The following is a 23,510-nucleotide window of genomic DNA, read 5'->3' on the forward strand; positions in this document are numbered from 1 at the left end:
ATCGATACCGCGCGCGGCGTGTCTGCTCGTTCTTTGTGAAAAAGGTAAAAAACAAAATGGAGGCTGAGACCGCCCCGTTCCGCCCCATGGCGGTAACCCCCTTAGCCACGCCTCAAGACCCAGGATCGACTGGGCGCCGAGAATTTCCGGGTCCAGGATCGATATCGCCTCGCGCGCATTGGTCTCACTAAAATTGTAGAAATTCCAAAATCCTCATCAGTCAGTCGAGCCTTTATTGCGGCCCACCGGTTGCCGTGGTTCGCATCCTCTCCTCGTTTTCCAGAGTCCTCCTTCGCTCTCGGGGCGACATTCCCCCCGACATCCGCCCCTGGATCGGGGGCGTGGCTCCGCTGAGGCGTATCAAGGTCGTATTTCCGTTGCAGCGCGCGGTCCGAGGGCATAATTCCGCCTCCCGGAGAACGGGGGGCGTACCCCACGGTGGGGCACATAGACAGTCGCAGTCGCAAGCCGGCCTTAACTTCGCCCGCGTGCCATAAGCTTGAAGTGCGGAGTGCGCCGAGAGACGAAACTCCCCGATACGATTTTCGCGGGGCACGCGACCCCCTTGCGGTAATTTTAATTGATTCGCGATATCTGCGCGAAAATAATCAACGGACACTGTTGTACCTTGTATATTTCTCAGCGAGTATCCCGTCGGACACGTTTTTCAGACTCGCTCTCACCGCGTTGCAAGCCGATTATTATCCCACGCGTAGAAAGGCGTCCCGGCCTTGTTCTCTTCGTACCCACGCGATTTTATAACTCGTAAGAGACAGCAGCCGAGTGCGGCAGTGTGATTACGTGCAGTTCTTCGTCCTTTGTTTAAGGTGAAGGATACAAACGCGACAGCGGATCGTCTCGTGCTCTTACGAAAAACATAACATTCGTGGTGTTTTTACAGCATAAAGAAGATCGTTCGAACGTTGAAATTTTCCAATTTTCCACCACTGTTCGAGCACCGAGTACATGGGATATTTTAACGCTCGCCGAAAGCTATCTAGCGTTTCTTTCGAGTGACAATTTCACTTGGGGTCAGACCAACCGCCAGTGTAACGTACGTGCAGGTTGCATGTGAACGGGTAATTAAACCCCCGGGGTTAAAGAATATAAAAATCGTTAAAGTTGGCCGTCGAGTATCGTCAGTTCGGTTGTGACGGTGCAGCGCGCGGTTTTTACTCAGTGCGAGTCGAATGAATCCAGGTCGTGACTTGGCCAGGTTTAGCCACAGTTACAAGCCGTCGAAGACGTGAAAAGGCGAGGAAACAAGAAAGGAAGTCTCTCATCAAAAGGCGTCGGTCGTTCAATCACCACCATGTAACACTTCGCACGTTGTTTCAAAGTGTCTCTGCTCGATTACTTCGCAAAAGAACAGGTCGTCCTGCAGACCTCGGCGTGCAGGAACCCCGCGCAATAACCTAAAGACGAAGCGAAACCCGGAGTCAAATTTCACCGTCATAAGATGAGGCGACCGATCGCGGCGGCTGGAACGAGCTGGTAGATCGTACACATCGATTCGGAATATCGTCATCGGCGCGGTGGTGGAGGAATATCGGCATCAGCGGGCGTAGCCGAAGATAAAATGCCAAGACCATCGCGCGAGTCATACGGCGAACAGAAGCCCCCCTACTCCTACATCTCGCTTACGGCAATGGCGATATGGTCATCCCGTGAAAAGATGCTACCACTCGCTGAGATATACAGGTTTATTGCTGACCGATTTCCGTACTACCGCCGGGACACGAGACGGTGGCAGAATTCTCTGAGGCACAATCTATCGTTCAACGATTGCTTCATCAAGGTAAGACGTTTACGGTTGCTGATGACGATTCCCAACGATTTCCTCGGCCGTGATGGCGCACCATTTTTCTTCCTCTTGGCTCGAGAAGCAAGCATGATAAGTTCGGGAACGCGGTCGTATACCGATCGTTATTTACAGGTGCCTGTGTCACTTTGTCTACTGCACCGCGATCGGACGCTGTGTACAATGTTTTTTTCCGATGTAATTATCTCCGCAGGATACGACGTCGTCGCCCGACGGAGAAGGATCACGTAGGTCCGATACCACTTTGCGATGGTTAAATATCAAATTGACGTTTAGGCAGGATTTCGGGACTATCTCGTTCTTAATCCTACGATTAAGTGCGGGAAACAGAGCGGAACGTCGTATTTGAAGTGAAATATGATTCACGGTTTATCAAAATGGTACCCCATTCATTCTCTCAACCTTCTACAATATTATCAAAAACCGATGGAACAGGCAACGGTGACTGATCCGCGAGTTCAGTAATTATACCAGAAAACACTTCCTAGGCTCGACACAAATTCCCTCCCGAAGCATGAAAGTAGAAATTGAGCAATTCTCTACCAATTAATCTACGATTGTTTCATGCCCTGCAGTGGCAAACCGAAATGACGCTAGGAGTCGTAATAATCTAGCATTTCAATAGTTTGTTTTTAAAATCAGTCACGCTACACCGTAGACGGCAGAAAAAGCTTCGGGCATATTATTATACGAATGTTAAAAATTCTTCCGTACCAGTCGCCATGCGGGAACGATGAAAACACACAGACACTCCAAAGCTTGAGAGTAAAAATCTTACAGGTATAAGATCGAAGAGCGCGATCGAGAGGATGGACTGAAAACACCTCTAGGGTGAAAAACATGGTGTATACCAATGCATCGGACGCATGTGCACAGATCAGAAGAAAAATAAAAAAAACAAAAAAAAAAAACAAATAAATAAAATAAAAGAACGTACCAAGGTATAAATTCGAAAGATTAGCCAGCCAACGCCGTGAAGACGAGGGCCCGGTGTGAAGGCGGCTTCGAGGCCTGTCATTATTGCAACCTGTGAGCCACCTGTAGACGATCATCATCCCGCGGCCATCTACCGTGTAGTTCTATTTGTCGTCATCCTAGACCCGGCTAGACCTCGAATCCGTTGGGTGTATGTAGAGACCCATGGAAAAAGACTCGAGAATCTACATTATTACACGCTCTGTAGAGTGCAGGGACTATCGGCCGGTCGTCTAACGTGTGTGAAAGTGTCAAATGAGAGCAGCTGCGACTTCCGATACGCCTCTTTCTAAAAATTTAACCGCTCAGGCTGCGTACAGAACCCCCGACTATTAGCACCTAGGAAAACCTGGCTCGCGCTCCGCAGGATTCAGGGTGGAGATTACACGGGTACCGTATCATTTTCTACACCAATTTCGGCGTAATCTTACCGCCGTCATTAAACTTGTGTACCCTACGCACAGACGGTCTCGCTCTGGTCATAATTACACTCATTAATCCTAAATTGAATAATTGTTTATACGTTATTCTCCTATCGCCTCATCTTATCTCTTTCTCATCTCATTCGATTTTCTACTTGGGAAGACAATGCGACGTTTAAATACCGGCCACCATGGAACACTGTAGTTTCAAAATGCGTTAGATGTTACGCGATGATTAGTTGGAAGTAAGATCATTGATTCAGTCGCAATTCAGACACTAAATGCTGTTTGAAACTGTCGTGTGGAGGGCTGGAGATTTGAATGCTCGTGCAGCCGTCGAGGCTGGACTACAGCGTGTGTTAAGATTGCCTATCAAGTTGCATACTAGTAGGAATGCATTTATAATTAAACTTTTCTTTGATCACAACGATGCGATTGTGCCGGTGAATGTCACAATGCCGTTCGCCTTACGGCAGCTATCTAAATCACTTCACGTCGTGTTCGATAAAGGCTTGAATGTATATATTGTGACGCGGATGGTTCGCGCCAGGATATCGGATTACCACTCGTCGTTTCTTGCGACGAAATGCCAGCACGTGTAAGTAGGTATTAGATCAAGGCAGCACTGAAAGCTCTGATCGTAGGCTGTAATTCAAGCGACAGCTAGTCACATTTCATTTCGTTTGCTCTCTCTCTCTCTTTAAAAAGGAAACTTACGATTGCAACTAGCTGGTTGAATCACATGCCGAAATGGTATCGCGTCTGGTGTCATTTTCGCAAAGCCGCAATTTCTGTTCAGTCGCCATAAATATTCGTATCTACTTAGACTCTGCGATCGGTACTAAAATACAGAGAGTCCGCGCGCAGGTCATCGATCGAGATCGGTTTGCGGCATAATAGTATACTGTAATTACTTTTTTGGTCGTGACAGTAGAGCCGCAAGTTCGTTGGAAAAGTGTTATACAATCGCAGCGAATGATTGAGAAAGAAGTAAATCGCCACACAGCGCGTCCGATCGCAAATGTAACAAAAACTTACCGATATGTATACAATATTCTTGGAATCTTTGCTACAGGTTTTCTCTGTCTTCTTTTGTTGTTGTTTCTTCTTCTTTCTTTTTTTTTTTTTGTCTTTTTTCGATCACCGCTGCCATTCATCCGACCGCTAAGTCCCCGGCAAGAATATAGCAAAAAGCAAACCCTTCCTTGGCATCCGAAATTAATGTAAAAGTCAACGTATCTACCTATTTTGAATTACAAGAGGCGATTTATCCGTACGTGAAGCGGTCACACCGTGAACTGCAATTACAAGTTTCACCGTTTTTTGTTTTTTTTTTTTAGTCACGATTCAAGAGAACGAGAGCAATTTCAACACCTTTGATAATGTAACGCGATTTTTTTCGCCGACCATATTGAAATTACGTCAAGTTTTTAACAATTATTCGTGCAGATCGGAGGAGATAACTTGATGAATAATCGTCAAGTGTCGTGACTCACTTCGACGTCTGCAGGGATGATTTTCTTAGTGCATATCCGCGCGTGGGGTGTTTTGTAGGCATTATCGTGAGACGGTCTATTAGGAATCAATATAAATATTTGACATTTCGTGAAAGTAGGTAGCGACTGGACAAAGGATTAAATTCACGAGCTGCAGGCGCTGCAGACGAGAATTGACGTGGAAGGAACATGCGGGGATAAATTCTTCATGGGTTATTTCGCCGTCAAAAGACTGATTTCAGTTTGCACACGCACTCCGTGAGGGAACAATGCGACTGACGCCGGCGTTTTGTTAACAATGTGTATCGGGTGCAATCGGACAAAAGCACCGGTCTATGGCAGTAAAATAACTGTAAACGGGAGTAGATCAAAGGATCTGCGGCCGTTCCCCCTTTCCTCCATTTCTCGATTCTAGCCAATAGGCATTTCGGTCGCCGGTCGAAAGCCTCGCGAGTTCGATCACTCGCATTTTGCTTTGATGTGAGGGGCTGAGCGAGCAGCTCGTCTCACCAGCCCCGGGGGCTTTCTTCTCTGATTGCGAATCGATTAAACTTCCGTACGAGCTGCTCGAGCAGTCAGAAATACCCGAGAAGCGCACCTGATTTTGAGCCGGTCTGACTCACGCTCCTTCGTACGTTGCTTCTACCTATACAGACGCTAATATCGATTAATGAACAAATTTGTACCACGGCGAACAATCATCACGCTAGTACCGTCAAACTTGTTTGATTCACATTTGCCGGTAATACGGACCCAGGAGTCGCTTCTACCTCGTGAACAATTTCGCAGAGTGAGTTGCCAACGTCCGTACAAATTCAAGCTCCGCAAGTCCATCCATACTCGTTTCGTTCGTTGGATTCAGATTAGCTGTTGGCCGTTCGAAGCAAAGGGTTCAGCCATTTTTCATCTGGACTCCCGTTTCCGTTTTCTTCTCGAACCACTTGAAGCGCACTTTCCGGCTGAGTGTCTGACGCCCACTTTTTGTCTTCCAGGTTCCCAGGGGTCCTCACACCCCGGGCAAAGGTGCCTACTGGGCGCTGCATCCAGCGGCGTTGTCGATGTTCGAGAACGGTTCGTTCCTCCGTCGTCGGAAGCGGTTTAAGCTCCCTAAGGCAGCGAAAGCCGAGAGCCAGGCGTTGGCTGAAACGGCGGCTAGGTTGGCTGCGACGAACAACTGCAGCGGGGCCGAGAGCTTCGGACCTTCAATTTCGGACAACAATTCCGGATCATTCCACCATCACCAAGGAATCAGCCTCACGCAGAGGCAGATCGACTTCCTCCAGGCGACTTCGAGCTTGGCGGGTCTTCACACCCTTTATCCTGTCGCTAGAGACCAACGAGCCATCTCCCTACCACCCGAGTATCACACTCCTCCAAGGAGCGAGTTCTCCACCGGGTACAACGTCAAGGAGTTTGGCACCTTGGCCCAGTCCGGCACGACTATTCTTCCCGGCACTGATTCCGACTCCAGGATTCTACCCAAACGACCGAAGCCGCTCAATCCGGCCCACAAATCTTTCAGCATCGAGAGCATCATCGAGTCCTCGACGGATTCAACCGCGAGTCGGTCTTCCAGGTATGGGATTCGATAGTTGTAACCGTGCCAATCAATCACTCGCTGTACTCGCGACGATCTATCAAAGATGAAATTTCACTCGGGAAGCATGATCACACTTGCTGCACTGGCGTTGTACTCTCCATTCGCAGTTCGATATACGATGCACTTATTGTTGTTAATCTGTGATTACTAGTTGATTTATCCAAACAGTTTCTCTCCTCCGAACCTAATCATAACTACCGGTGATTAACCGGAGGATGCTCGAACGCATCCATCAAGCAGTCGTAAGTGCTGTTGGTTTGGGATTCTCGAAGAGTTGCTTCAATTCTCAGTAAGACAAAAAACCTCACGAGGCACGAAGCGACGTTCTGAAACCCATATCCCTATGATTAACGACCATCAAAATTTGTCCACGGACGTTCTTTTCCTAAATTCATTCTTGACGATTTTCAACAGGACAGCGGGACTGTCGAGCCTGAACCCGCTCCTCTCGACCTCGACGTCGGTCGGACTTCTACCGCCGTGGTGCGGACCCAGCATCTACACCTCAGGTATGACGACGTCGCCCAGTGTCTACCCTTTGCACCTTCACCAGGCAGCCGCCGTTTACGCCACGGCTTTGGCCACGGCGAACCTCTTTGGTTCTCATTCGGGACTCCAGGGACCCGGGAAGACATCGTCGAGCTCTGCACCGACTCCGGCGTCCACCGCGTCCCTCTATGGCCTTTACGCTGCCGGATTTCCCGCTATGCTTGGACTCGGTCCTGCCGCTCCTATTCCTGACACTACCCTCGGCCTATCGGTGCCCCATCCCATCAGTCTCCCACCGACCCCCACGACATCCCCGACCATTCTTGCCCTACCCCAACCACCCCGTGGTCCGGACAGCTCGACGACCTCCAGTTACAGTCAGGGTCAATCTTGCAGAGATTTGGCGTCCACGTAGTAGCATGACTACGTTTGTTGCGGACTTGTAACATGAATTGGGCGAGACACCGAAGTTGGAGATGCGAAAATGGTTACCAGACGCAATTACGGTTACGAGTGTAGTCCCGTATTTTGCTCGATGCATTAAGCGATTTTGGTACTTGAAGACATTCTTCCGTTTGAAGACAATGGAAGCCCGTTGGACTTTCGAAAACCATCGGTTCTTTTATTTTCCTCCAATTCCTTTACTCCTGGTCGATTTCTCCGCACTGGCGGATGTTCCAATCCAGTCCTTGTTCAGAATGCGATACGCGCTTATAGTACCTATCCATTTTTCTTCGCTCCGGGTCATGTGCGCAATTGCAGTCGTTGATGCTGTTCGGACTCGACGGTGAGACTGAGTCACGTGCAGAAATACTTCCAGATTACAGAGCGAGTGCTGCTCCGTGTTTCCTCAGGCTTCTTAGCTTCCCGAGGCGTTTGTGGGAAATTCTAAACATTCGTCAAGACTCGTTAAGAGATACTTTCAAGGGAAGTTGAGCCCTGGTTTCGGTCCTTCGAGAACTCGTCTCCAGTTCATAACGAGCAATCTTTGAACATTGACTCTCCGCGGCATGTGACGCGGATCAGGATTGGATGGTTTAAGAGAACTTGGATCTAATACCAGGTAGTGAATCCCGGCGGTATTCTTGCAGGCCAGTTTACGACTATGGGAACGGGTTAAAAATCGGCGTGCCAATTTGCCGGGAGCAGGTATAAGGCATAGAGACTTTACGGAGCGTCAGTTGAGGAATATCAGCAACGCGCTGCGATATCAATTATCGTTACTTAGCAGTAAAGCGTACCGGCAGCCAATAGAAGGTTGCACCGCGCGCGCTGAGGAAGAAAAGAAGTAGAGGAAATTAAAGGAAGCCCGCGAAAATGAAACGCAGCAATGAGAGAGGAACTGGAGAAACAAAGGAGGGAGAGGAGAGTTCGAACCTCCCTCGTTCCGTCCGCCCGGTTTCTGCAGACCGTGCGAATGGGTCAGATGGGTTCCCTTGGAGTCTAGTCGTTGCGGTTTACGATCGCGTCGCCTCGCCTAAGTATCACGTATTTCGCGTTGGCCAATGAAAAGTCGTTTTAAAACCGGCACCTGCCAATCACAGGGCCCGATTCTGGGCCGACCAAGGAAAGTCGCCCTCTTCTCCCTCCCCTTGCCCAAACCGTTACCGGCAAATCGATGATCCGGAGACCCTGCTGATTCAAAATATTGTTAATCCTGACTTTTAACGGGATGAAATCATACATTTCTCTCTCCATGGTGTTAGGGTATTCCGTTACGTTACGTGAAAACACGAAAAAAGAAAAAAAATGATAATACTAAAACAACTAGCGGTGATTTATAGTCAAATTGTAATTTAGGAAAATTCTCATAGCGTTCGTGTATTTGTATTATATACCATACTGTACGAATAGAAGAAATACATACATTTTCTCACATTTCCCAGCGGCCGTTAGAAAACCGTAATATATCGCATTATACATGTTTACATTCACCTGTATACGACGATAATAATAATAACAATAATAAGAATAATGATAATAATAATAAAATTAATAATACTAATAATAATCATAACATAATTGTACAAATAAATATTAAGAGTGAATGATTATTATTCTCATCTTCATCATTATCATTAACATTATTGTTGTTGCTGTTATTATTATTACTTTTCTTACTGTAATATGTAAATGTATATAAATATGTATATGATATTATATAAAGTTTGTTTCATTAAACGTTGATTATACAACTGAACATGATTCGATGAAACTATTATTATACCTTTTATATATCTTTTCCAATATTTTTCCGGTACAATATCTGATACCATGCAGTAAATGTATAAGGAATATGAAGTGAAAAAAAAAATTACTATTCCGATAGTTGTATAGCGGAACATGTACTATTTCTAGTTTTTTCCATTAAATTACAACGGCAAAGATTTGCACCCAGAAAATAATTTCTTCAACGTCTGAAACAATTATTCCCCTTCGGGGTTGCATGCGGTCTGAGAAATTATTGTACATATATATATATAGGTATGCTGCACAATTAGATTGTTAATAAGCACCGCATATGGAAAATGGGCGTCGGGATATTTTTCCCCAGCGAACGTATTACACGTAGTACAGGTAGGTATTAAGCCGTGACTTATACTTGTTGCTTTTTGTTCACTTCTTTTATTTCCAGCGTACAATGTATATTTTATTGCGAAACATCACGCGGCAATTATATAATATTATACAGGCGAAATATCCAACGTATATTATATTCGTGTAAGAGCAGATGAGGGTTGGACGCCACGCGACCGCGAGAATAATCGCGGTTAATTCTCCAGAGCACCGGCAAATCGAGCATAGCTTGTACGCGATTAAGCGTGATGATTATTTTTCACCGTGTTTAGGTAATACGTACGGTAGGTATGTATTTATACAGAGTGAATTTCTAACGACCGCATGATCCGTCGTCTGCAAAAATTCAACGCGCACGCGATAGGATCCTAGAGCATTGACTGTTTGCCAAAGAGGCCAACTGTCTATGATTTAAAAAATGTCGACACTTATGAATTGAGCACAACTGCCATTGACAATCGTAAAGATTTTTCAGGTTGGATAAATCGCGGGGAACTTTCGACTAAATTTATGACGGTTAGTACCCCTGGCAAACAGACGCTCTCGTATAGTAACGCATGCGCATTAAATTTTAGCAGACGACGGACCATGAAGTAGTTAGGAATTCACTCGCATATACACGTGTGTCGTAACGTTGATCGGTGATATTTCGAAACCGCTGTTTTACTAGACGTGTTTAATTTTTTATCTAGTCCATAATGCATATTTTTTAGTAATTGTCTGAGGTGAGATGTGGCGGGCGTATATAATATAACGATATCAATTAATCTCCCCATCGTTCACGGTCTAATTCCGATTTGCAGCCAAGATCTGGAGCTCCTAATTTTCCTCGAATAATACCTGTACAACCGATCTGTACGATGCTTCTACTCTGTTAACGGTAATTAAAAAGTAATTAAGAATACAGAACAGGCCGCGTGCTGCACAACTCGCGCTCTCTCCCTTGAAACGCCCACGACGTTGCCGTGCGTCGTTCACGGTTAGGTATCTTCGGATCCTTGTAACCTCCCGACAACGCAACCGCGCCTAATAAGCGGAACAGAAAAAAAAAAAAAAAAAATTAGTGAAATGAAAAATACCGGCATACAAGTGAAAAAAAAAAAAAATATATTTCGACAAGTTGTGTTTAGAAACATGACGAAAACCGTCTCTTCAGGCATAATAACACAGGGCTTTTGATCTTGGAAACTGTAAGAAATTGACAAATAATTGAAGATGGTAATTAAGAAAGACTGTAAGTGTGATTTTTTCTTAAACTCAAGCGATATCTAAATATGCACAAAATAAAAAAAAAAATTTTTTATTGGAGGCAGTTACAACCTTCTTCAATTCTCCTGTTCAATTACTCGATCGGTTCTGTAACGAGCTGCTGTCACATTACATTTTCATTTCACGATTTTACAGTTTTAGATTTCGATTTGATTCAGGGTCAATTCTTCAATGCATGGGAGGGGAGGGGGAGACGTAGACGCGGGATTTTATTTTACATACCTAATCAAATCGAAGCTGCGGTGAAAACGTGGTCGGCTAGACGGAATCGGGGATGGAAACAGACTTGGGCGATCCGGGGGTTTCAACCGAAGAATGAAAGGGGACGAAAGACATATAATATTAAATTATTCACAGGCAGTTACCGGCTCGTCAGAGAGCTCCGCCTACCCCTGTTTTTGCTGGACGATGCACCGCCGGCTCGCCTATACAAAGTCGGATACGACTATCCTGTTTCACCCCGATGAATGCGTCTCCCATTCGCCCTTTTCTGCCACCCCAGAATATGCTCGCCATGATCATCGTCACCCCCTTTGGCTTTTTAACGGCTTGGAAAAACATGACGCGAAAATTATCTCGCTTATCCATGTAGGTGTACGTTTACCGATTTTTTTTTCGTGAACTCGTCACTCAACGCCAGCAGATAGGCAACCGAAGTTACACTTTCAATATGTATAAATAGAAGACGTGACTTTGGTTGCCTATTTGCTGGGGTTGAGTGGCAAGTTTCACCGTTTATTTTCCGTACAACAGTTCTTGCGGGTGATGATAATTATAATCGCTGTAGGTACAAGAAGACAATGAAAAGGGAACCGGAGGTTTGGCGAGAATTAAACGAGAATTCATGAAAATCGAAGGCAAAGTTTTTGTTTACAGACTTATATTTCGAGTACATCGAAGCTTGTAACGTCATCTAGCTTCTTGCGAGTGCGTTAAGGGTGAGTTTCTTTCTACATGGAGTTAAAAATTAGAGACCGATATTATATGTACAATGGTTTTAGGAAGCAAGATAACGGACATAGTCGAGACAACGACTTTAACGACTGATCGTTGATCGTTTACCCCGAAATGACGAAGACTTACCTTTATTTTTAAGTTTATTTGTGTCTTCTACGGCAGGCACAAAGCTTTTTTCACCTTGTTTCAGCCGATCTGCTTTAGTCGCTGGCTGCGGCGTCGGCAATTCGACGCGCGACGAACCGTAGAAACCTCGAGGATCGGCGGGGTCTGTCCCGTGATCCGTGATCCATTCGTACATTTAGATCCCAGGCTGGCCGACGTCAATTTGGTGTAAAAAAGAAGAGGAAGAATGGCATCCACCGTTGGATACCCTGACGCCTCGCGCGTGGGAGCGAAACTACCGCGGTGGTCTTCCTTATTCGACTGAGAATTACTCACACTTTCCTCGAACTCTGTCGTTTGATTTCAAGAATAACTCGTCCGTTACCTTTATCACAACATAACGACAGCAGCGATAGTCGACTGACTAATTTCGTTGTTAAAATCACCCGCCTCTGGGGGTAAATTATCGGCAGAGCTGAATGACTCTGCGATCTGTAAATTAAATATCGGTAACGATTCGGTGAAAGCCTCATGCACGGTGTATCGGTCTGCTCGCCCGTCTGAGGGAAAGACACGTGTACCCGGAAAAAAAAAACATTCGGGGGAGCGGGAAAAAGAAAAACTTTGAGAAAGTAAGCGTCAACTTATTCGGTCATGCGGTGACTGTGCGGCGGTTGGTTTTCTACCGCGAGCGTATAAGACAAGACCTTACAAAGTGGGGTCCACCGCAGCGTCACTAATCCAGTTTACATGCCGTGCGAAGCATAACCATTATACACCTGCAAACAAGGGGCCCACGGCTGGTTTTTCCTTGAGATGCGATCAAAATATTATACCTACCGTATTATACACAGCCGTACCCTTACAGGAACGGGATGAATCGGGTCCTGCATCCGTCGACACTCGTTGTCAGTTATTCTTGACGATGATTCCTCATATTCTCGAGATCCTATAGTCTTCGAATTTCAAATCGGAGACTCGGAATCAGCGAGAGACTATCTCTGAAATGAAAAAACGAATAATTAGTGGTATAGGAAAGTAGTTCGTTTTCTTTCTTCTAATAAGAATTCCATGACGTATAGCTAAAAGGAATAACGATACTGGTAATTTGAATAACTTGTATACATTGTATACTTGTCTATACATTGACATAATCTTAGCTTTCGCCTGCACCGAGACATTTCTCTTAAACTCTTTAAGTTTTATTCATGTTTTGCCACAACCAAAAAATACGGTTCCGAGTACTAATCCAAAATGAGTTTCGTACGTAATTTTAGGCAGATAACACAGATCACTAAAAAAAAATTTTTCTTTTAGTTTATATTCGAATGAATATATTTTGATTCTATACTTCGAATAACAAGCAAAATCTTAATTTATTACTCATAAAGTTTGCTTTTGACTTTTTTACGTTCATAAATAACACCGGTCAACACGAATTTTGAGTCTGGGTTCTAGATGTAAATCTATCTGGATTGTAAATGCTAATTTTTCTTAAAATCCGAAATAATGTTCTGTTCCTACAAAAGCAAACTTTATCCAATAAAACTATTTTTTCTTTTATTAGTTACGTGGACGAAATAAAAATTTGACATCAGTTGACCAGTGTAATCTAGCATTTGTCACTTGTCGTTTTGATTGCGATTACTCGTAACTATTGCGATAATTTGATGCTTGTGGGAAAACAATAAATTGACATTGAAATCTTGTTTAGCTGAAAAACTAACGTAAGTTGTATAAATTCGTGTCGGAGAACGCAGCTTGTGCCAAATTGGCGCATTATGTATGATGCAAATTGCAAAAGCCGTGCAGTCAAGATGGCGGAGAACTGAGGAGGGCGGATCAGTGCATGGGAAGCAGAGGAGCTTGTTCACTGTGAATAACGTTATTAGACTGCCCCCAGAAACTTGCTCATCCGCTTATAATGCACTCTCGGTCGATGACGTGCGTCACTTACTTCCAATGGTCAGGCATTACCATATGATCAAGATTTTTCTCATTCCCATTACGTCAACAAGAAATAATCTACCTTCACTTGTATTCGGAGCAGTTATCGTCGTAACGATAACTCAGTGCTGATGGAGTTTCATCGTCAGATTCTCGCACTGATTTTCTCGAATTATTCTTGACGTTCTTTTCAACGTATATAATATTCGGTCAGTGAATCGTAAGTATGAGTACATTGTATTTTTTAGATTATCAATATTAAACTAATAGCAAACAAAGTAGACTTTGGTTAGTTTATACTTTACTACGCATCATGAGCGTAGTGTAACTTATGAAATCACTGTGAACACAAATCGCGGGGATTCGTAAGGTTAATCCAATATATTCTTCTAATCGGTAGCGGTCATCGCTCTATGTGATAATCAATTATTTTCACCCACAATTCCAATGTAGTCGAAGAATGAAATTTCTTTCTAAGACTCGACGTTGCATGACTATGACTATTTTCACGAGCTAAGTACCTTACAAAATTTCTCGCTATTGCTATTCGACGTTGATCTATATTATACTCCGGCTGAATGGAAACAGTTTTTCAGATTCGAACCCAGCGTTCGGTTGCAGGGCTGAATTACATATGAATTGGATGACATTTTATTTTAAATTTCACTTTCCGAGGAAAATTTTTATATTTCCATTACATCAGAAAACACGTTACAGATATTTACACTATTCTTGGGCTGAATTAGAAGGGACGATACCGCTAATTCAATGTAGTCAAGTGACGTCTAATTGTAAATCTAAATGTTTATCCAACGAGTTGTTTGGTACGTAGAGTAGCAAAACAGACACGTATAGATATCTTATCTGTGCGATTTATCCATTTAGATTTCCACCGTGAGCTTCATAATACAATTAATGAGTTGAAAACAAATTATCCATCAATTTGCACGATAGATGAAGATAATTGAAGCAGTTCCAGCAGAAATCGATGGATAAAAATTAAAGTCGTGATAACAAAGTGTCGAAACCGATAAATGAATTAGAAAGACACACACGTGTGATGTCATAGGAAAGAGAATAAGTGTGGGAATATTTGACGTCGCAGCTCGAGCGGTCCAAAGGCGTTCCTAAATTGTTTACATACGTCAAGTGTATCGTCAAGTTAGCCGGAAGTTCGTATCTAAACGGTTATTAGAACAACCGGTATACAGAGGGGCATTCTAATAGAGCCGATATTAGTTACTCGCTGGACAACGTACCAGTCGTTTGGTTGTTCCGAAACTGTCATGGTGTTTCTCTCGAGGTAAGTGATCGAGGATATGAAAATCCGGGCAAGCATTCCTTGTAAATGCAATCGCAAATGAATGTCTACCGATCTTTGAAGATTTAAGTTAATGGAATTTTAAATACGTCGCTAATGATTTTTCAACCTTGTCAATTCATTCGAGAGTAAAAGCGTGTAGACGTAAAGTATTATCTGAGTCCAGTAAACGGCGTCTGCTTTATCGAACGATGAACGTGAATATGTATGATGGCTTACGTTGAGGATCCATAATATTATGATTTATTTTTGGAATGTCATCGGCGGTACTCGAATTCGTTATTTCTTAATTTATTTCTTTACTAGACCGGCTTATTCATCAATTCCACTTATACCATTCTCTAAAATGTGCAAAATTATTCAGGAATGTTTCTGTCTACAATTCCTACTGCCGATCATTAAATAAAGTCAACAATTTTTCATGCACTCGGGTTGTCGGTGCGGAAAAAAGCTTCTACCTCTACGAATTTCGATAAGCTTGAACAGATGATAAGTTTACGCACTTGTCGAATTACTTGCGTCTTAATGTTCGGAGAGTACTTGAATTGTTTGTTGTTGATCGATGAAACAAGTTCCAAGAATGCAATTTCCCACGAAACCGAACACTGATTTTTGTCGGTGTAATAACTTTTGTTCACGATAGAAACCAACGCTTGTTGTTTCGTAAGTTATTATTTTCACGAGAACAAAGCCGTTGTGATTAACTGAGGTACGCTCGTGTTTGGAGAGTGTTTACATCTATGGTACAGGTCCTGGGTGTTCTTCTTGTGAACGAACACCACCAATGAAATACGTTTCCATTGATCGCATTCACGGAATCTTAGAATATTTTTCTGGCCAAAGTGAGGAAACTGGTCGAGTGCAAGGAATGATTCGAAGTCGTTGTCTTTCGGGTTTGATAACTAAACATGATAGTGGTTCTGTTCAATTTCAGTGAATCCTGGTGGAGTCATGTGTCCGCTGCTCCTCCGGACGTGATGCTGCAAAGCGGGGAAGCTTACACGAGGGATCGACATCCTGAAAAGGTGGATCTGACCGCTGGCGTCTATCGAGATGATTCAGGGAATCCGTGGGTGCTGCCTTGCGTTCGCCAGGTAAACCGTTGTTGTGTTCGAATTGCAACCGAAACCGTAAAAACTTTGGAACCATGCCACTAAAGCCCCGGGTGATTTTCAGGCCGAGAAGAAACTGGCGGCGAAGAACCTCGACAAGGAGTATCTGCCCATTGACGGTTTCCCGGACTTCTGCTTGAACAGCACCAAGCTGGTGCTCGGCGAGGACTCGGAGCTGTTGGCTGAGGGCAGAGTATGCGATGACTATTTTATTAGGTGGCACGAAATATGAGGCAAACGGATGGAAGGAATCTGTCTGAGTTTGTATTTACTCGGAGATTCATTAGCACTAGTACCCGGATTCTTGACGTTATTTCAGGTCGCGATGATCCAAGCAGTTGGTGGCACTGGCGGACTTCGTGTCACGCTAGAATTCATGTCCCAATTTTACAGAGGTGTTAATGAAATATGGTCCAGTGATCCGACCTACGGTGCTTACGAGGGGGTTCTGCAACATTTTAAATCCGTTAAAAAATACCGCTACTACGATTATCACAAGAAATGTCTCGACTTCCCTGGGTTCCTTGAAGACATCGGGGTAATTATTAACTTTCGTGAAATCGGTAATACCGAACGAGTTTCGACGCCTTGGTGCCGTATGTTGAATTCTTCAAACCAAAATGTTGTAGCGAATGCCAGAGGGATCGATTATCCTGTTTCAACCCTCCGCGCACAATCCCAGCGGCGTGGATCCGACTCTGGAACAATGGGCTGAAATATCGGGGGCGTTGAAGAAAAGGCGAATTTATCCAATTATCGATGTGGCTCACCTTGGCTTGGCAAAGGGTAGTTAACGATGATAGACACTCTAGAAAGGAGACGAATATCCTCGAGTTAAATGACACTGTTTCTACTTCACAGGTGACACAGAACAGGACTCTGCTTCCGTAAGGCTGTTCGCCCGAGATGGTCACCAGTTTACAATAGTACAGACCTATTCCAAGAGCCTCGGACTTTACGGTGAGAAAATAATAAAAGTATAATATGTATTCGCTTTTCTTTACTTTGATCCGTTTTTCACGATTCAGGGGAACGCGTCGGTTCCTTGAGCTTTGTCACTGCCAGTGCAGATGAAGCGGCCAGAGTGAGATCCCAGTTGAAGATCATCATGCGCGAGATGTACTCCTGCCCCCCTGTAAACGGTGTCAGAATTGCTAACGAGATCTTCGCGGATCCTGATCTAAAAAAGCAGTGGATCAAGGACCTGAAGACCATGACAGACAGGATAAACTCCTCTCGAAAGGCGCTCAAGGAACACCTAGATAAAACTGGCACGAAATTAAACTGGGATCACGTTACCAATCAAGTCGGAATGTGTTGTTTCAGTGGGTTGACTTTAGAACAGGTAATTCCCCAGCACACTTCATCTTAGCATCAGCTGAAGTACAGGGGATAGCTGGAAGTTATCGTAGAGACGAAATAAAATCGCATGCGTGTAAACGGCAGCCATGCTTAAACTGCATTTATAGGCTGATGTCTTTGGTTACTTTCCTTCATGAATAATCGAAACCAACGATTTTCAGGTGAAAAGATTGGGCAACGAACATCACGTTTACGTGTCGGTGGACGGTCGGATTGCAGTGGCTCGTATAACTCCTGGAAATGTGGAACGCGTCGCCAGAGCATTGCACGAAGTTACCAAATGAAGATTTCATACAACTGTTTGAGCGAGTTTTTTGCAGTAACAACGTCTGTGCCCTGACGGAAAAAACCATCAACTTGGGTGTAAATTCGCGCCCTCAACTCATTGATAATGATAAAATTCTACAAGAAAAAAGTCGAGGGTTTCTTTCCGTGAAGGTGTACTGTGCAAGATATTGATAATAAACGTTTATAAAATAAAATGTATGGTCATGTGTAGCAATAAATGGCAGCATCAAATTTTCAAATATATCTTGTCGGAATTCATTCGTCCTGAACGTTACTCCTGACGACGTGATTTGAATAATTGCATAAAGTCGTATTCGATTACTGGTGCCTCGAGATCCAACGACGAGTCAAAAAAAAAGGAACGTGGTAAGATGTACTTTGTCAGGTTCGACATGAGCCAGAGATCCTAAATCGGGACGGTCATTATAGATTCGGTAATTAGAATTGGTGGATGCGTAATTTGCCAAACGTGAGAAAACCACGCGTGTCTAAACGTGTCCTGAGAATATAACAGAGTATTCCATACCTTGTACACCTGTACACTGTCCAGCGGAGGCAAAAATTGTACGAGTTCTTCTCGTTGTCACAGCGACTCGATCGTAAGGCATAACTAACTCGTTTAAATCGCTTTTTCCTACCACCCCCTCTCCCCGCAATTCGAGGATTCAGAGCCGTTCGAGGCTGCTGCGCGATGTTATTTCCTTCTCATTGCTTTTTTATGACCAGCTTTTTTCGTCAAAGTCTTGATTTGTTTTTGTTGAAAGACATCGCGTGGGATCCGGTCTTTCGGTCATCCTATTGAATTAGTAATACGAATCAAATGGCGGCTGACCGTGATTCCTCGATCCAACGGACCACCTTAAGATGATACATTTCATATAAAATACAAATTCCTATTGGCAGATTTTTGAAGTCACAGAAATGTAAAAAATACAATTAAACGTCGTCTCAAGTGTGCGAGTGAAGATGAATCTAGAAAAGTGTAATTTATGGAAATAATTAAAGTTCCCGACTGGGGAGAGACTATAATCGGCACAAGATATTGATAACATGGTTGTAGAAGCATGCATTTCTCATTTCTTTTTTACCTCAGCTACTGAATATAAATTCTAGTTTATCGGAAACCATAATTACATCCTACATGTTTCTGTTACTATGTACATACCTACTCGTAATTAAATTAATTGTAGCCAACGCGTTTGATTAATAGGCTAAGAAAGCGACCTAGCCATGTAATAAAATTATGTGTATCTATGAAATTATTCCAACTCGTCGGCATTTACATGTGCGGTATAAGTATTTAGAAAGTTAGTAACAAATAATAATAATGGTAATAATAATACTCTGAATGGTCGATTCGACTATTATTTCTTCGCCGACTCTATATAACGAGGCCCGCGTAAATTTGTTATCGGACATAGGTACGAGTTAAAAAAGATATAGCCGTAAATGGATTACAGCTGGGATTGAAACGAATAGTAACAATATACACGTAAGTATAAGTAAGTCAAATTCGATTTTCATACAGATATTATTTATATCGACGTATATACGCGATCCCTCGTGTGGTCTAGCGGACGGTAAATTAACAATATAATATCGTAATATCGTAGAATCGAAAACGACAATCGACGATATGCCTGCAGGGGGATCGAAGAAAGCGGGTGGGTAGAAATATACGAGGGCATAACGGTGTATGAGTACATAATACAAATCGAAGCGATCGATCAACCCGGTCAATTCCTGGTGCAATTACGAAGGGGAACAATCAATTATGCACACCTTGGCCCGCGCTGCTCGTCGCGGTAACAACACTCCTCGGTGTGCATCGAGCCGTAGGCCTGCTTACAGCACGATCGGTGAGTGAGCACGAGCTCGAACTGGAACTGGAGACTCGATCGCTCGCTGCCCTGGACCAGCGGCTCGACCAAAACTCTGCGGGTATTTTATGGAATTACAGAAGCCTTGCCCTCGCCTCGTGTTGCGTGTATGCGATTGATTGCCCACGCACAAGCGGTTGCAGCGTTTCGGGCTCCCGAGAGCGCGGACCTAGAAGAGAGACTCCCGAGAGCGCGGACCTGGAAGAGAGACTCCCGAGAGCGCGGACCTGGAAGAGAAACTCCGCGGCTGCTCGAGACACGAGCGTAGCCGTGACGAAGCGTGAGCCACGGTCACTCGATGCCCCTCGATACCTCGAGAAAAACCGAGTCACAACGATCAGGATCAGTCTTATTGGTATTGGGAAACACCGCTGCGGGTCGTTTTTATGCCTACACGATTCTCTCGGTCGCACGCTGACCGTTGATCCTCGGGTGTCACCTGATTGCATTGTATAATCTGAGAGAAAGCAGGGCAACTTCAACGCTTTACCTATCTTCCGAGAGGCAACAGTGCATTACGAAAATTATTATCAATTTTTTTTCTCAACGTCGCATCTTTTTCACTCGCGATATTGAAATATCAGTATTTCATGAAACGCGTACACGAAACTTGTACAATAGAAAACTCGATTTGCTATTTCGGTTTGAAACGTAAATTAATGCTCAATACAGGTGAGGGATTAAATTCGGAGTGATTTCGAGGGTCGTCTTGTATAAGAATTCTTAAAGATCGATTTCGAAGTGTGTGTAATGTATAACTTACATTACCTGACGACGAGTAAACGAGACGTGTGATGGTCATCGCACCAACTTCGCGGAAGATCCTGTGGGTAGATATACGAGCTCGGTTGCGTGGCGAGTACATAAAACGAGGTGAAATAAGATGATATAATATTGTATCTACAAGAAGCAGGTTTGTGTTTCGAGTAGTAGCGTGATACCGAACAACGCCGCGAGTTCAGACATTATAGGTACAAAGCTTTTGAATTAATGTCGGTTCATTGTTGGTTGATAATAAGGAAGGCGGGCAGGCAGCGCAGGAAGGGTATTCAGAGAAGCGTGTATACATAAATACCCGTGTATAGCGGGGTGTATAGATACGCTTTCGAATGCGCGTTGTACTACGTATAGGTAACGAACCTCTGGGAACATTCGTTCTCCGGTTATGCCGGGGTACAGGCTCGCCGTATTCAGCCGAGAAACCATCAAAGAAACATCAAAGCGTTAATAAATTGATCCCGCCTATCCGTGACTGAATTGCTTTTTGCATCGTTTAGGAGTATTATTAATCATATCATAAACTCGAGCTTCATGATATGTTGCAGTGCGGGGCCATCCATGGTCAGTTTTAACAACGCGATATCAAGGCAGTAACTCATATTAAACTGTCGTATATTCATGTCTTACGTCTACTAAAATCTCCCGTTTTTTTTACTTTCAATTACTTTTTTCAGGCTAGTCCTCAATTATTACAGGTACCTTGAAATTTTTTACTTTCATACGCGAGATCTTTACCGGCGAAAAAAAAAACGGAGGCTCCTGCTGTACGAAGTATTTAGCGCTGTCTAATATAAGTATAACTGACGTCAAAGTCTTCGACGTTTTTCGATTAATCGGCTTACCCGTATTATCTCGTTTAAAAATCCAACAAGGGTGACTGAATAGGTAAGAGAGATTTCTAGTTCAGGATCTAACAGGATAAAGGTCTTCGCGCCACTTTCGCATCCTGATTCACACTGCAGCGCAGCTGCAGACGGTATAAATTTACGAAAATTGAAAGTGATAAGATCGATTTTAAACACGGGTGATGGATTACACAGCTCTTGCAGTGCGGAGGAGCAGTTCAGCGAGAATATAAGCAGCGGCAGCAGCAGCAGCAGCAGCAGCAGCTCGATTAATGGCGTGTTTGGTAAGTCGCGAAGAGCGTATATAATGCAAGTTCACATTGCATATACATTATATATATATGTATACACACGCGCGTACAAGCGACGTTAAACCACGTGCGTATAATTATAATTGAAGGTAAAATTGCAGCAGCACACTTGCGTATAGATTAAGTTTACGTTATATGTACCCAAGTGATTTACACACACACACACACACACGCGCGCAGATATACACGTATTCCTACCTAGATACGCGTGTTACACGGATTCAGGTACATGACTATACAGCCCATGTATACCTCTGCCATCTTTCGCCGTACATACACACATATACACGTACGTGTATTATAGTCGCGGTTAATATATATCTTAGATATATAGTACGACCGCATGCGCAAGCCGGTAATTTAATGGTACTAAACATGCAGACGATTTGCATAATTACACACCGCGATAAATACTTATATATTTCTATACTCTCTCTCTTGTGATGCCCGGCCCGCCGCTTAAAATACTTACACGGAGAAGGAAGAAAACAAAATGGCGGTTCCATCCACAGCTCGCCCACGTAACCGACCATCTAACCACATTTCCACATTGTTACACACCTAGGCGGAGGTACAACGTACCTACGTCTCAAAGAAATATATCGACTTTGGACAGCCCGGCTGCGATATATATGCTCAAGTAAATAAAACCGACCGAGTAGTTGCGCGAGATACTTACGGAGATAAATAAATCTACACGGATATCTGGCTCAGCAGAAATTGCACACGTATATAATGAAATCTGATCATCGTTCTTCATCTACAACGATAGCTGTAAGAATACAAGACGTTTTTATAAACTTGGCACGGAGTGAGAAATTATACGTATAGGTATATATCACTCGGTGAAAACTTGGGTTATTAAATTATTATTTATTTTCAAATTACGCAGCTTCGTTATTACATTCTTTCAAAATTTACCGCATGTTTTCTAATTTTACACGCACTTAACGTACCTGTGTCCCTCAGTTTCTTACGAATTTCGCTGGCATTGGACCGTTTAGTTATCAGACATTCCTTTTTGGCCCACTATCGAAATGTCAAATGATCAACACTTGACTACGTGTCCATCGCGATGAACATGAAAAAAAATCCATATCTCAGCCCAAACAATATAACAATTAAGCCCCGCACTGAGGAAAATTCCATTTGTTACAGTAACTAGAAAAATTGAGTAAAACAGGTATCGCTAAAAAAAACTGTTTGAATATTGTTGGTGTTACGAAAAACGAGGTACGCCTAACCATTTTGCGCTACTGTCGATCTTTTTTTGGTTATTGCAACGCAAAATCAGTTTCTGAGGTTTACTCTACTTTTTTAGTTAAACAAGGCTTAAACGTCAATTTATTCTTGCACAAGAATTGAATTTTCGCAACAGTTGCAAGAAAATATAGTAACACTGATCGTAATGAGAAAGAACAGTAACGGATACTAGACTTTCCGGTAACAGCTAGAAAACTAATTTTCATTTTGTACTTGCAGGTATATTTTTCGATTGCGGTAAGAAATGAAATTAGTCAAAGACCGAGCGGTAACCGGAAATAAAAATTTCTCTCAGTGCGAGATTGCGTTCGAATTGCAATTGGTGTACAATCACGGCAGAGGTATAAAACATAACAGTTCTGAACCAACGAGGTGAGGATATACGCATTTATATATTATAGTCGCGTGCAGACGCGGTAGCAACTGTGTGAATCAGGTATACGCATGTGTTTGTTTGAGTGATACTTGACGGATGAGGATGTGCGCATTCTTATTCAAGTCGATGATCCGCGGGGTGAAATCGGGCAGTGTGTAGTTTATCCTGACAACTAAATGACCGGTCGGTGTACCGATGTTAATGCCTTTTCAGCCGCGACGCCGATGCCGCCGCATTCTTACATCGACGCCCGGACCGTTCGAGACACATATTTCCGATCATGTTGCATACGATTTTAAAACTTGAACAATGA

General features: G+C 43.6%; 2 protein-coding genes and 1 long non-coding RNA gene across 4 annotated transcripts; 2 read left to right on the plus strand and 1 right to left on the minus strand.

The window, feature by feature from the left end:
- Positions 1-478: 478 nt before the first annotated feature.
- Positions 479-21,549, plus strand: LOC124182434 (fork head domain-containing protein FD4-like). Of its 2 annotated transcripts, XR_006870761.1 has the most exons (4): positions 479-1,798; positions 5,708-6,291; positions 6,730-8,173; positions 21,537-21,549. XR_006870761.1 is itself a non-coding variant. In XM_046569733.1 (3 exons), exons 1-3 carry the CDS (start codon positions 1,580-1,582, stop codon positions 7,217-7,219), a joined length of 1,293 nt encoding a protein of 430 aa, XP_046425689.1. In that variant the 5' UTR covers positions 479-1,579; the 3' UTR covers positions 7,220-8,857. The 2 variants fall into 2 exon arrangements, 1 of the variants encoding a protein (XP_046425689.1); XM_046569733.1 differs by lacking the exon at positions 21,537-21,549 and having other exon boundaries at positions 6,730-8,857.
- LOC124182452 lies at positions 10,859-12,783 on the minus strand. Its single transcript, XR_006870770.1, has 3 exons — positions 12,553-12,783; positions 11,734-12,204; positions 10,859-11,198 (listed from the first exon to the last, which is right to left on the minus strand). It is a non-coding gene; the product is annotated as an uncharacterized LOC124182452 (long non-coding RNA).
- On the plus strand, positions 14,854-17,964 carry LOC124182435 (aspartate aminotransferase, mitochondrial-like). Its single transcript, XM_046569735.1, has 8 exons — positions 14,854-14,962; positions 15,915-16,074; positions 16,157-16,285; positions 16,412-16,630; positions 16,722-16,878; positions 16,954-17,052; positions 17,121-17,437; positions 17,616-17,964. Exons 1-8 carry the CDS (start codon positions 14,946-14,948, stop codon positions 17,736-17,738), a joined length of 1,221 nt encoding a protein of 406 aa, XP_046425691.1. The 5' UTR covers positions 14,854-14,945; the 3' UTR covers positions 17,739-17,964.
- Positions 21,550-23,510: the final 1,961 nt, after the last annotated feature.

Source organism: Neodiprion fabricii, chromosome 5 (assembly GCF_021155785.1).
Source record: "Neodiprion fabricii isolate iyNeoFabr1 chromosome 5, iyNeoFabr1.1, whole genome shotgun sequence".
Classification (NCBI taxonomy): domain Eukaryota; kingdom Metazoa; phylum Arthropoda; class Insecta; order Hymenoptera; family Diprionidae; genus Neodiprion; species Neodiprion fabricii.

Bases quoted from the DNA above. Each gene is read 5' to 3' on its own strand.
- LOC124182434 (XM_046569733.1), top strand. From the start codon at position 1,580: ATGCCAAGACCATCGCGCGAGTCATACGGCGAACAGAAGCCCCCCTAC. The intron at 1,799-5,707 runs GTAAGACGTTTA...TTTGTCTTCCAG, and splicing joins TCAACGATTGCTTCATCAAG to GTTCCCAGGGGTCCTCACAC. The intron at 6,292-6,729 runs GTATGGGATTCG...GATTTTCAACAG, and splicing joins ACCGCGAGTCGGTCTTCCAG to GACAGCGGGACTGTCGAGCC.
- LOC124182435 (XM_046569735.1), top strand. The intron at 16,286-16,411 runs GTATGCGATGAC...ACGTTATTTCAG, and splicing joins AGCTGTTGGCTGAGGGCAGA to GTCGCGATGATCCAAGCAGT. The intron at 17,438-17,615 runs GTAATTCCCCAG...AACGATTTTCAG, and splicing joins GTGGGTTGACTTTAGAACAG to GTGAAAAGATTGGGCAACGA.